Consider the following 12,533-nt stretch of genomic DNA (forward strand, 5'->3'; position numbering starts at 1 on the left):
AATTTAAATTTAGACCAGTAAAACTAAAAAAATCATACATTTATGATTTTTGGTTGAAATAACAATTTGCATTGACTTTGTACACGAAATCACGTTTTTGAACAATTTTTGGTCTGACATGCACGTACATAATGTTGCAGAATTTCGAAACCGCGTACCCGTGTGTCGCAAAACTGGTCTCAAAAGTTGCGTAAGACTTGAAAGTAAAAAGTCAGCGAGCGGCACAGTAAAAAAATATTGCGCGAATCGTCAAAGCCCCCCCCCCCCCGGATAGGGTTAATATAAATGTAAAATTAAAAGTATACAAACAGCAACCTTTCTTGAGAAGAAAAAAAATAATCATTAAAAACGAATAAGCATGAGAAAGTGTTTGAGTAAAAGTATCTTTTTAATACATTTCACATGTATTCACATTCAAAGTTTCATACATGTACATGTAGCACCAATTATCATAATTCTGATGCAATAAAATAATAAAAACAATATGAACTGTTAAAATATCTCATGCAACTAATGCTCATTCATATCTGGCAAAACAAAGTTAAGGAACATTTTGCGTGCAAAGTCAAAGAAGAATGAATCAACAACAAAAAATGTTGCAGACGATTCTTTTACATTCTTGCTGCAAAGACTGTTGACTAAATAAGTTGTCCAAAGCAGCGTTGACAAATATCAGAAACGTAACCCATGATATCACTGAAATCATTATGTCATTTTTTAACAATCTTTTAAAGAGCTGAAGTGCACATGATAAATTGTAAAACTGTGATGCTACATGGAAGCCTAGTGGATACAAATAATATTACACTGTCTTTGTTGAAAACTTATAAATATAAATTTGATCAAGCAGCGTGATTTTACTTGCCATTTCTGAGCACTTCATATGTTGCTGAGTTTGCCAGAGGATATCTGAATGAGCCTTACATGTATATTGATAACATACATGTGCAGGTAAAGGGGAGAGGGTTGTTTCACAAAGATTTTAAGAGTAAAAATACAGACAGGAATAAACATCTTTTTCTGGGGATTTCTATAACATTTTGTTACATTTTACTACCATCCCTAGAAACAACTTAAATTCCTTTTAAATTGGATCTGCACTATACTTGCACAAACTTGTTATCATGCGGAAATATAAAACCCTGAATTATAGTAAATTAGTGCATTGTAAAGTTAGTATTCTATTCCATGCCCTTGTAGGTGGATATATCCATACAGCCTCCATAGAGGATAAAGTATGAACTGATAGTTCTAGGTCAAGTCAACCCCACAAAAATGTTGATTTGAATTAATAGAGAAAAACAAACAAATGATAAAGTTATGACATTTTAAAAGTTTCGCTTATTTTTCACAAAACAGTTACATGTATATGCACAACTCGGTGATATGCAAATGAGAGAGTCGATGATGTCCCTCACTCACTATATTTGTTTCTTATTGCTTGAATTATACAAATAAAACAATATTTCAATTTTTACTGATGTGACAATAAGGACCAACTTGACTGAACATAACAATTTTATAACAATGGTAATCCTACACGTTCAGGGAAGAACAAAACAAAGAAATAGTGAGTGGATGATGTCATCATCCACCTTATTTGCATAATGAACAGGATGTGCATATAACTGTTTTGTGAGATTAAACAAAACTTCAGAATATCATAACTTTCTTATTTTACATCTGATTCTGATGGAATTTTAGCGTTATAATAATAATAATAATATGTTCCATTTATGTAGCGCAGCTAGTCTAATTGCAGATATACTCTACTGTGCTTGATTCTTGGTATCATATATTACCCCGGCTGTAGCTGAGCCACCGTATAGGCGCTAAAAGCATTCAAGAAATGAATCCTTCCGGGTACCCATTCACCTCACCTGGGTCGAGTGCTGCACAATGTGGGGAAAATCAAAATTTCTTGCTGAAGGAAAACATGCCGTGACTGGGATTTGAACCCACGTCCCTCTGATTGAAAGACGAGAGTCGTAACTTCTAGACTAAGACTTGTTATGCTTGTTGGATTTTTCTCTCTTTATTCAAATCAACCTTTGTTGGGGTGAACTTGTCCTTTCTGTTCATATCAACAAAATCTGTAGAGTACTTAACACAACGATCAAAGCCGAAGATTGCTAATGGGTAAAAATCCCTAACACTTTGTCGTTTAAAATTATATAAGAAAGTTATTAAAAAGAAAATGGGTTTTCCATAAGCCAATAAAAAGAGGTAAATGACAGCATGGACCATGATGACAGCAATCAGTTTAACTGCATTCAATATTCGTATGGGGATGGTTTGCACACTTACACAATAGCAAAGTTAAAAAGTAAAAGTTTTGACAAATAGGTGAAATTGAATGAGTGTAAATAAAAGGCACATTTCTTTAACGTACAGCAATTAAACATATATATACATACATTTCCTTTGAATGAGGACAAGATAATAAATGTATGAACATGTACTTAACATATTTACATGATATGCATTGTACTGACTTCACTGTACAAGGCTATTTTGATCATCTCACTTATTGGGGAGGGGGGGGGGGGGAGAGGGGAGAGAGGGATGGGGCTTGTTGCAGCAGAAATCAGAATTGACATTGCTTGCAACGTTCTCAGAACTACACACTCGTATCGTCTTTTGGTTATAAATAACACAATGTTAAACTGATTCTTTCTTCAGTATGTTCTGCTTCCTAATTTTCACAGCTACATGTAGGTGGATTTAATTAAATCCATGGTCTGAAAACATGGATTGTGCTGATTAAAATTTTATGCATTAATTACACTTAACTGCAATGATTGACTCAATAGATTATTTAAAAAAAGTCAGTATGATTGCCATGGGTTTACTCAGCTTTCCTATAATTACTTGACCTATGAAAAGATGGACTGGTTGTTGTTTCAGAGTGATGAGTGGCCCAGCAGTGTCTGTATGTTTTCATTATTTGGTGAAATGAACCATTTCTTGTTCAAGTAGATACGTGATCCAGCAGTGTCTGTTTATAAAGAAGGGGCCATTTCCATGTCCTAAGCAGTTGGCCTATGAAAGGATGGACCAATTCTTGTTCAAGAAGATGAGTGGCCCAGCAGTGTCCACATCCAGAAGGGCCCTTTTCATATCCATCTTGGATGATCCTGTTATGATGTCACTCCAGGACTGGACAACAGCAGGTACGGCAAGATAACATCGTGCAATCTTCGACAGCTCAGGAAATTTACCCTGGTTCATTCTCCACCAGTCCAATGGGCACATGTCTCTTGAAAGGGGTGGATAGGACAGGTAAGTTGTGACCTCTGCATCGGTAGTCTCTGGCTTGCTGTTGAACTCGTCTTCACCGAACAGACACAAGAACGGCGAGACACTGTTGGTAGCAGAGTCCTCAGAGTCATGATTTGCAGTGGCATGATTTGCCACTACCAGCTGCTTGAGTGCATCGATGACATCCAATTTATCATCATCTGCAATGAACTTGAGTTGCTTAAAACGTGGGTCTAGGAGTGCCGAAAGCATTGTGACTGAAGAAGGCATGATGGCATTTAAATCCCATTTCTCCCGAACCTGTAATGAAGTGCAATAATTAAAAGACATATCATAGTCACATCCTCCCTACATGTACATGTACATTAGCAATGAATTTTTAGATCCATATTTAAAGCTTTGTTTCAGCAGGAGACCTTACATTGTTTCGATCCTGTGTGAATCTGTGAAAATAACTCATACACTTAATAAAGCAAATATATTGGTGTACTGATTTTTTTCTTTTGACTAAGTCAACATTCACCGGTGTGTTGGCTCAGTTGGTAGAGCGTTCGTCTCACAACCGGGAGGTCGGGGGTTCAAACCCCGGCTGCGTCAGCCAAAAGACGTTAAAAGATGGCAGTTGCTGCTACCCTGATTGGCGTTCAACGATTAAAGGGATAGAGCCTCGTCGATCTGGCGCTGCACAGCGGCTGCCGGGCCCACGATCAATTGGGCAAAGCAAATTTTCAGAGTATTTCATTTCATGTCTATTTCGAAAAATAAATTATGGATTTCGGATTTTTTTGGATTTTACTCATGAGTTCTAATTTTCACAATCCCTGTGTTGTTTTCATGAGTAGTAAAATCAAATAAGGGACAAATTATTCATATTTGATGCATAGAGCCAAGGAAAATAAAACCAACGCAAAAAATCTCTGCTTCCACAGTAAAGTCAACAAAGGAATGGGGGGGGGGGGGTGCCTTGGTGGAGTCCATAAATTATGAAATTTCTTTATTTAATCATTACAATATCAAATATCACATCATTGGTTCATTTTCCCCCATGGAAATCAACTTCAAAATTTTTGCACAATCATGAGACATTTCCCTTAATAGCTTCTCATTAACAGGCAAATAACATATTGCTTTTCACAATGATTAAATAAAAAAAAAGAATTTTGCTTTGTTTTATTACTGAAGATGGTCATTTGAACAATGATTTGAATATACCTCCTTGGCAATTACTGTGAGAAATTCAGAAAGCATGGAGCCATCATCTTCTCGACCCTCGCAATGCTGCAGCATGCTGTGAACCACGGGCAAGACACAGGCAACGGAACCACTCTTCTGATCACCCAAGACTGTCAAGGCTGCCTTCAAGATTTGGAGCGAATGGACCAACTGAGCGACACCCTCCCAATCATGGAGGTACATCAGCTGGTTCTTCTCATCCTGGGCTTTCACAGATTCAATCTCGTCTTGTAAAGCAAGGACCTAGAATGAGAAGAAAAATATGAATAAATAATTATGTCAGACTACGATGAGAATCGATGGTCCTGTAATTTGTACCAGTAAGCCTAATCAAATGTTCTTAAGATCTGAATGGTTGGGTCCAACCAACTTGGTTCAATCTTCAAAAATCTTCAAAACATTGAAATCATGGGACTCTACAAATGACAATCATTCAGGATTTCATCAACCTTGTGTACGGAGGATATCTCTGGCTATAAATCATCCATCACTTGTGCAAACCATGGGGGAATACTGGGCTGTGAATAAATGTAGTTAAACCCTCCATAATTTAAAAATCTCCCAAGTCAATCTGCCATTCAAACCACACAACATGAAAAATGTATTCATTTATGAGTAAAAAACAAAATAATCTCTGTGGTCCAGACATATTTGAATTAGACAAAGTTACCAGAGTATCAAAGAAAGTATCTATTTAAAAGAAAGTTTATTCTATGTGTCTCACCTCCCCTTTTAAAAATTACCACTTTTAAAAATAATACATTCTTGGAATTCCTGAAGATCCTATGATACTGATAGAAAGTATTTTCGGTTGATTACGCGCTATTAGTGTGTGTTTCAGAGAGTTAAATTGGTATCACAAGTTTAAACGATTGACAGATCCAACATGAGAAAATTCTCACCTTCTGTAGCATATCTGCAATGCCCAACCATGATGACTTGTTGTAGTCTTGTAGCTCTATGTTCAGTTTGCTCTCTGCTTTTGCCTTATTCAGCTTCTCATTGGGATCCTCATTATGCAAGAAATAGTTGATCATCTTGGCTGCACCCTCCACTACTACCTTCACACTAGGCAACAGCAATGCCATCGAGACACAATGCTCCAGCTTCTCCGTTGCACAGCTCATGCTGTCACAGAGCAGAGCTTCCCCAACCTTGTTGATTTGTGTAACCTTGAGTATCCCTTGCCGATTGACCACAGCGGTTATGCTCTCCAGGGAGAGTTGGTATTGACTGATCAAGTTACGGATGCACATGTTTATCTCTGTGGTGGAGGGCTTGGTGGATACCCTGTCTGTTCCCAGCACCCAAGACTCCCGATTCCACTGATGTGTCAGGTAGTGGATAGTGACAGTAAGGTAATTGTTCTTGTCATGACCAGTCCATATCTCGTACACGAGACCAAAGTTTTTGGCATCCTTGTTGAGGCAGATCTTCAGCTTCTCCTGGTAAGAGGAGTAAAAATATTCATATGAGCCTTTCTAAAAAATCTGACATCTTTGAACATAGATCTTTGTATTGTCCACAGTACAATAAAATGGAAATGACATACATGCAATGTTCAACCATGGACAGATAAACATTGTTTTATTTGCAAATTTATTACAATCTCACTCTCTTTTGAACTGCTAACAAATAAGATGAGGATGAATGGTATTGCACACTTTAGTATCTGTTTTTAAAAAGCTCTGATAACGAGATATTTATAACCCACAAAATGTTGCTGTCTGTTTGGTAAAGGTTAAATGTGTGTTTAGCTATAGAGATTTGTCCACAAAAGAAAATATTTTTATTTTTTCTGCTTCGAGGTGATTTGATGAATTAACAACCCAAATACAGTTGAAGGCAATACCCGCATTTCTTCTTGGGCAATACATTATATTATAGTGTCATCAAGAAGACAAAATATGATCAGGCGAGTGAAATATATGAAGGCTGCCATCCCCACTAAAAATCACCAAGTCCAATTGAACAGTCTTCCATTAGACTCTATCATGGGGGCCTTTTCTGAGATAAAAGACAAGGTTTGAACATGATATCCTTGGATAGGATCCATTAAATTAAGACAAAACCATTAACAAAAGAATGCCTCATTAAATCATTTTTTTCCAAGACAATGCATGACTTACCTGTGCCTCTTCATATTTTCCCATCAACATTGACTGAGCTACCTTTTTGCCAAGCATGGGATAACCAGGTTCCATCTCTTGGATAAACCGGATGAACCCTTCGTCTTCAACCATGCTCACTGGTAGAAGGCTCTGAGCCAGGAGCATCACAACATGCGAGTGGATAAATTTGGATCTCTCTGGGCCACAGGTAATTTTCGCTATGGTGCCGGATGCTGAGGTGGACGGCATTGCTACATTGTGCCCACGTGAAGAGCTCTTGCTTGATGGGGATCCACCTACACGGAATGTTGGACCAGACTTGATTGTTCGAACCCTTCTTCCTGTCTTCCATTCTCCCCCTTCTTTGTAAACTCTTGCAGATGGCCCACTAACCTTCATGACCAAGACAGTAAAAAACAAAATAATCTATTTTAGCTTTCATCAATTATGAACTTGAATTTCTCCATAAAACATGTGTCCGGATCTCATATTTTTCAACTAACTCTTTTATTTATTTTCCCTTTAACTGTAAGAATCATCAGTCAAATTCTATAAATGTTCCATTATATATTTTTTTCTAATCCTTATGTAAGTCAACTCAACAGTACATGATTATGACTTGAAGACAAAAATAATGAACAGAACATATTTCTTTTAAAGAATTGAATATGTGTCAAGTTTCAAACCTCACCATCAGTCTGAAAATTCTATTTACTAATTATACATTTTGGATATCAGGTTAATTTGAGGAGTGGAGTTACAGAAGATTACAAAGGACTTCATCACCAAATGTTTACATGTCATGACAGGTGTTTAAATATATTGTTGTAAAGATGCCCCTCTGAACAAGTGCAAAAAAATGGGTATCGTTTTCTAGTTGTGAACTTGTGATTATATTTATAAGCATGTGGCACAAATGATAAAAAAATTGATAAGGGAATTTTCTAGTTTAAACTTGTTTCAGGGGGGGGGGGGGGTATACAGTGTACTATAACTCGCCAATCAATATGCGAGCGTGCAGCGCTGGCTTATATTAACTTATACTTTTTGACAATCAGACCTGAAAAAGGGTATTTTGAAAACTTTATGGAATACAAGAAAATAGAAGTATCTGATAAATCAAAATTTGCGAGCGAGCAGAAAATATTAATATTCAGACAATAAAACTGACATTTTTACAGAGCACTTTATAAAAATCAATTTGTAAATCACACAAAATAACGAAAGTTCGATTTCCGAGGTGAAATATGTTTTGTATATTGACTTCCAAACTTGATATTTAACAAGTTATGTAAATCACCTAACAGGCAATGCGAGCGCGAGCGAAACATTTTATATAGTGACATGAAAGATTCTTTTTATTTTCCAAATCTTCCCCCCATTTTGATGTTATGTTATTCACTCGTCTTCCACCTCTTCTTTTTTGTCCTCTCTTTGACTCTTTTCCTTTTTTTGCGCGGCCAATAGGGGGGCCCGGGCCCCCTGGATCCGTCTATGTACATGAAACATGATACACCGTTACCCAAAAAGCTCTGGCTCGCGAAGTGGGCCGGAGCCCAGGAGTCGACCATGCAAAACGAGGGAGACACGGTAGATTGGTGTCTCAATAGTAATCTAATCTTAATAAAATGTGGAAACAGAAATTATGCACTTACCACGATTATATAGATGAAGGTCTATCGTGACACACAAATCCTGACATCGAGGAACAGACTGGAACCTCAAAAAACAAAATATAGTCTCGGTCTCGATCGGCCATTTTGTTTTGAATTTTTGAAAGGAGAGGTTTCGCGACAGAACTTTTCTGTTTTTTTTAGGTTCCAGTCTGTGCCTCGATGTCAGGATTTGTGTGTCACGATAGACCTTCATCCATATAATCGTGGTACTGGTAAGTGCATAATTTCTGTTTCCACATTTCATTAATTTAAGATTACTATTGACTTGTCTATTGAGACCCCAATCTACCCTAGTGTCTCCCTCATTTTGCAGTCGACTCCTGGAGCTCCCTGGCCTGGGTTAGATACACCGTTGCGTTGGCGCGTTCTAAAGTTGTAACTTGTGATTCTGTGCAATTGCAACATTGATCGACTATAAACATAACAGTTGTCAGTTAGTAAATCTAGCATAGTGAGTGATTGTATTACCGACCGGTCTTGTATTATCGAACGGGCGCATCGTACGCATCAGAAAATAATTTCATACGCTCAAAACTTTGCAACATCATCCAAAGGGAACTTGAAAAGAAAGATGATGAAAAATGGTCAAAAATACATTTTCAAAGTCTTAATATTCTAGAAATAATAAAAAATGGTCAAAATAGCTCATCAGTGATTTTGTTGTTTTCTCAAATTTTCCCATAGAAAACACACGTTTGGTAATATACGATACCTTTTTCAAGTGACCAAAATATTTCACATGTGAAGAGGGGTCCGATTGCATTGGAAGCTAATATCATAAAAAAGAAAAACAATTTTGGCAAAATATTTACATATTTATATTTTGTAGGTAATTGTGTACTTAAATTATGGTGAAAGTTTGGTGAATTTCATGAGAATAATATTAATAATGTGTTTGATATGAATTATGATTGAATTCATGAAAAGTGTTCGGTAACGATCCACTACCAAGTATGGCAGTGAGTCCAAACTTCGCGCGTGTCCATACTTCGCGGACGGTCATTATCTAAAAAACTAGCCAATATCCTTAAAATCTGACATCATCAACGTGAAAAGCGACCTAAAATTACCCTTTGGTGTAAGTTTCTTTAGGATGAGTTCAGTATTCATGAAAATATTGGCAAAAGATCGGCAAATTTGTCACCGTTAGCGCCCGTTTTGAAGAAATCTGATATTCTCAACAAGCATCACGATATCAGTATCACCATTTTGCAAGCAGAAATCATCAAAAATGTGAGTTAAATGTGGTACTAACCAATTCTATAGCATTTTGCCATCAATCTGATATAAATATTTCACTTTTTGAGCTTGAGTTTTTGTTTAAATGTCCACCAAAACTTTGGTACGCGAAGTTAGGTCACACTTTTTCTGAACGTTTTCCAACACAGCGCGCATTCGCCGATCGGAATAGAATTTTGAGATCGCGATACCGGCGAATTCCCTTGACCTACTTTACATTTTCGTCCATGATTTTATAGTTTACGATCTTGCCGTCAATGTGGTTACTATTTCTTGAATTGGTTTTGTATGATTTATGAATATTTTGTGAAAAAATTTAAACCTGATGAATATTTTTGAAAAGTGCGCGAAGTTTGGACACCCCATCATACCATGCATACGGTAGGATGGGGAGTCGGGTGTCCAGACAGTTTATAATTATATATTCTTGAGGCCTTCTTTTTTGTCTTTGGATTGCACTAAAAATATGAATTCGATAGTTGTAATCATCTTAATATTTAGTTCTCTATAATATTTCCTAACATTTTGTAATAAAAATTGATGAAACTTCACTTGTATTTGTAAATTTTTCCAAATGACGTTCTAAGACTAAGTTAAATTGATCGTCCGGACACACATTTGACACAACCTGTCCGGACACACAACAACTGGGTATACGGTACATCTATATTATTGTGACCAAGTGATTGCAAACTATCACTTAGCTTATGAAATTGTGAAAGCCACTAGCTTAGGGCCTAGCCCTAGGCTAAGTTAAATAACACGAGAGGACAGCAGCAGGGATTTGCTCCCAGCTTGCTCCCGTCCGCTCGGGCGCCACGCCATCGGCACCGGCGGGGCCCGAGCTGAGCGTGAGCCCTAGGCCTAGGAAAAAGGCGAGAAATCTGTTGAGGCCGAGACTCGACTTAACTCGATCCGACACGGCGACAGCTAAACGTTACTCGTTAGCTGCGCACACGATTACAATTGCATGCGGTGGACATCTTAAATTCGTCACCCAGAATACGTCATGCATCTCAAAATACGACTTTTCACTCACCAAACACACTGAAAAGCACTCTAGAATATTTTCAAAACTCGACTTGATTTACAAAGTCTGATCTAATCGTAACCGATATGAATTACCGATTTAGAATTCACATGTCGATCGTGTCGCGATAGGACGACTACACGCGATATAATACACATCAAGCACGTACCTCGAATTCTTGCATTTGATGGGACGCAGTCAGATGATAACGCAAGTTTGTAGTGCCGCCTGTGTACTTCATTGTTTTGTTGCAAATATTACATCGAGCAACTTTCGCATCTATATCGCAGGTAATATACTGCCAGACCTGAGACCTGGTTGGGGTGTTTCTTTTCCCCGGTGTCTTCGGCATAATCGTGGAGATTTTAGTCTCTTCCATCTTAAAACTTTAGTGAAATTTGTTCGGTCAAAAATATCGATCAAATTTTCGATGTGTCGGCTTCCCGCTTGCTCACGATCTGATATCGGAGATATACGTACGTGCATGACGTATGATCGAGAGGAGCAGTCTAGTCTATATAAACGACGTAAATACAATTACATGCAGCGCGCGCAACCGGATCAAAGTTCATCGAGGCCAAGGAATTTAACGAAAATTCGTATTTACATATGTCTATTAATATATAAATTCATTTGAATAAAAATGTTCGGAAATTAAATATTTCTCAAGACAAAAATGGGAATTATTCAATTTACACGATAACACAAAGTTCTTTCTTATTCAATTTCAGACTGGCACAAAGTCTAGGGATGTCTGCAAATTGAAGGATATAAAAGGGGCCGCCTGTTTTTTTTTTTAAATAAAGGCTTGTATAACAAATGCAATATTTCTGCACAAATTTATCATTTAAATCAAATGTCTTAAGTATATAGGTTTAAAATATTATTGCAAATATGTCATAACAAGTTGATGTGTTAAGTATTCTATATCTTGACCCGGGGAAATACCCCCCCCCCCCCATCATGTCAACAATAAAGGCTGTCGATCTACCCCTTTTTCCGGATTTAGGGAATTTCAGTATGGGCTTTTTCACTGAACGAAATCCAAACAATAGCAAGCCAAGTAGACTTCTTATAGGCCTGTATATAGGCATATATATGCATATATATAGCCATTCTCTCTCTAGGCCGGCCTCCTATCATATAGCTATGATCATTATCATCATATCATTGCTATTATTCAATTTAAAGGAGTAATCCGGGCTGAAAATAATTATATCTAAATAGAGTAAAATTAAGTGAGCAAAATGCTGGATCGAAATTTCATCAAAATCTGATGATAAAGTTATTGCATTTTAAAGTCAAGCAATATTTTGCAAACTGAACAGTTATCATGTCGTCATGAATATTCTGATGTGACATCATTTCCTTTTTCTTATTTTATTACATGAAATCATAATCATGTCACATTTTTTATATGTGAATACAATGAATACCTTATATATGCATTGAATCAGTTGGAAATCCATATTTTTAGTTCTTGGAAGATTTTAATCAATAATTTTATGTAATAAAATACAAAAGAATGGGGATATGACATCAGATTCCTCATTGAATATTCATGAAGACACATCATGCATAGAACTAGAAAGCGTTTCATCAATGTTTTTGTCTGACAAGTTGTCAGGTCTGACAACTTTCCGTGATTATGATTGGTTGAGAGTCGCCGTTACCATAGTAACTGTCAGATAAAACAGTACTTGTCAGATAAAACATCTAACAAGTCCTTCCTTGAAACGGTCCCCAGATTCACCAAAATAATGCAAATCCAAATCTTTTCACTTTTTTATTCTGATTGTGATTGAAAATTCAGTTTTGTCTAATTTTCCTGTAACTTCAAGTAATATTACTTTCAGCCTAGGGTAACAAATTATCAATATTTTAATATTGTTATTTTGTTATCAGTTCCTTGAGAGTGTTAGCAAAATATGTCTACCCTTTTAAAGGACAAGTCCACCCCAACATAAAATTGATTGGAATAAA

The 12,533-nt window shown here is 36.9% G+C and overlaps 1 protein-coding gene across 2 annotated transcripts; it reads right to left on the minus strand.

The window, feature by feature from the left end:
* Window positions 1–369: 369 nt before the first annotated feature.
* LOC129258194 (E3 SUMO-protein ligase ZBED1-like) lies at window positions 370–11,098 on the minus strand. 2 transcript variants are annotated; one of them, XM_054896528.2, is made up of 5 exons: window positions 10,720–11,098; window positions 6,624–6,998; window positions 5,397–5,939; window positions 4,474–4,737; window positions 370–3,561 (listed from the first exon to the last, which is right to left on the minus strand). In XM_054896528.2, the coding sequence occupies exons 1-5, from the start codon at window positions 10,927–10,929 to the stop codon at window positions 3,043–3,045; spliced, it is 1,911 nt and encodes a 636-aa protein (XP_054752503.2). In that variant the 5' UTR covers window positions 10,930–11,098; the 3' UTR covers window positions 370–3,042. The 2 variants fall into 2 exon arrangements, with proteins under 2 accessions (XP_054752503.2, XP_063953110.1); XM_064097040.1 differs by lacking the exon at window positions 10,720–11,098 and adding an exon at window positions 10,560–10,658.
* Window positions 11,099–12,533: the final 1,435 nt, after the last annotated feature.

This window comes from Lytechinus pictus, chromosome 1, assembly GCF_037042905.1.
Source record: "Lytechinus pictus isolate F3 Inbred chromosome 1, Lp3.0, whole genome shotgun sequence".
Classification (NCBI taxonomy): Eukaryota; Metazoa; Echinodermata; class Echinoidea; order Temnopleuroida; family Toxopneustidae; genus Lytechinus; species Lytechinus pictus.

What these genes read in the sequence shown, in the direction of transcription:
- LOC129258194 (XM_054896528.2), bottom strand. Translation starts at nt 10,929, where the DNA reads ATGGAAGAGACTAAAATCTCCACGATTATGCCGAAGACACCGGGGAAA. An exon ending in ATCAAATGCAAGAATTCGAG is followed by an intron (nt 6,999 to 10,719) that starts GTACGTGCTTGA and finishes TTGGTCATGAAG; the next exon opens with GTTAGTGGGCCATCTGCAAG. An exon ending in TTGCAGATATGCTACAGAAG is followed by an intron (nt 4,738 to 5,396) that starts GTGAGAATTTTC and finishes TTCTCATTCTAG; the next exon opens with GTCCTTGCTTTACAAGACGA.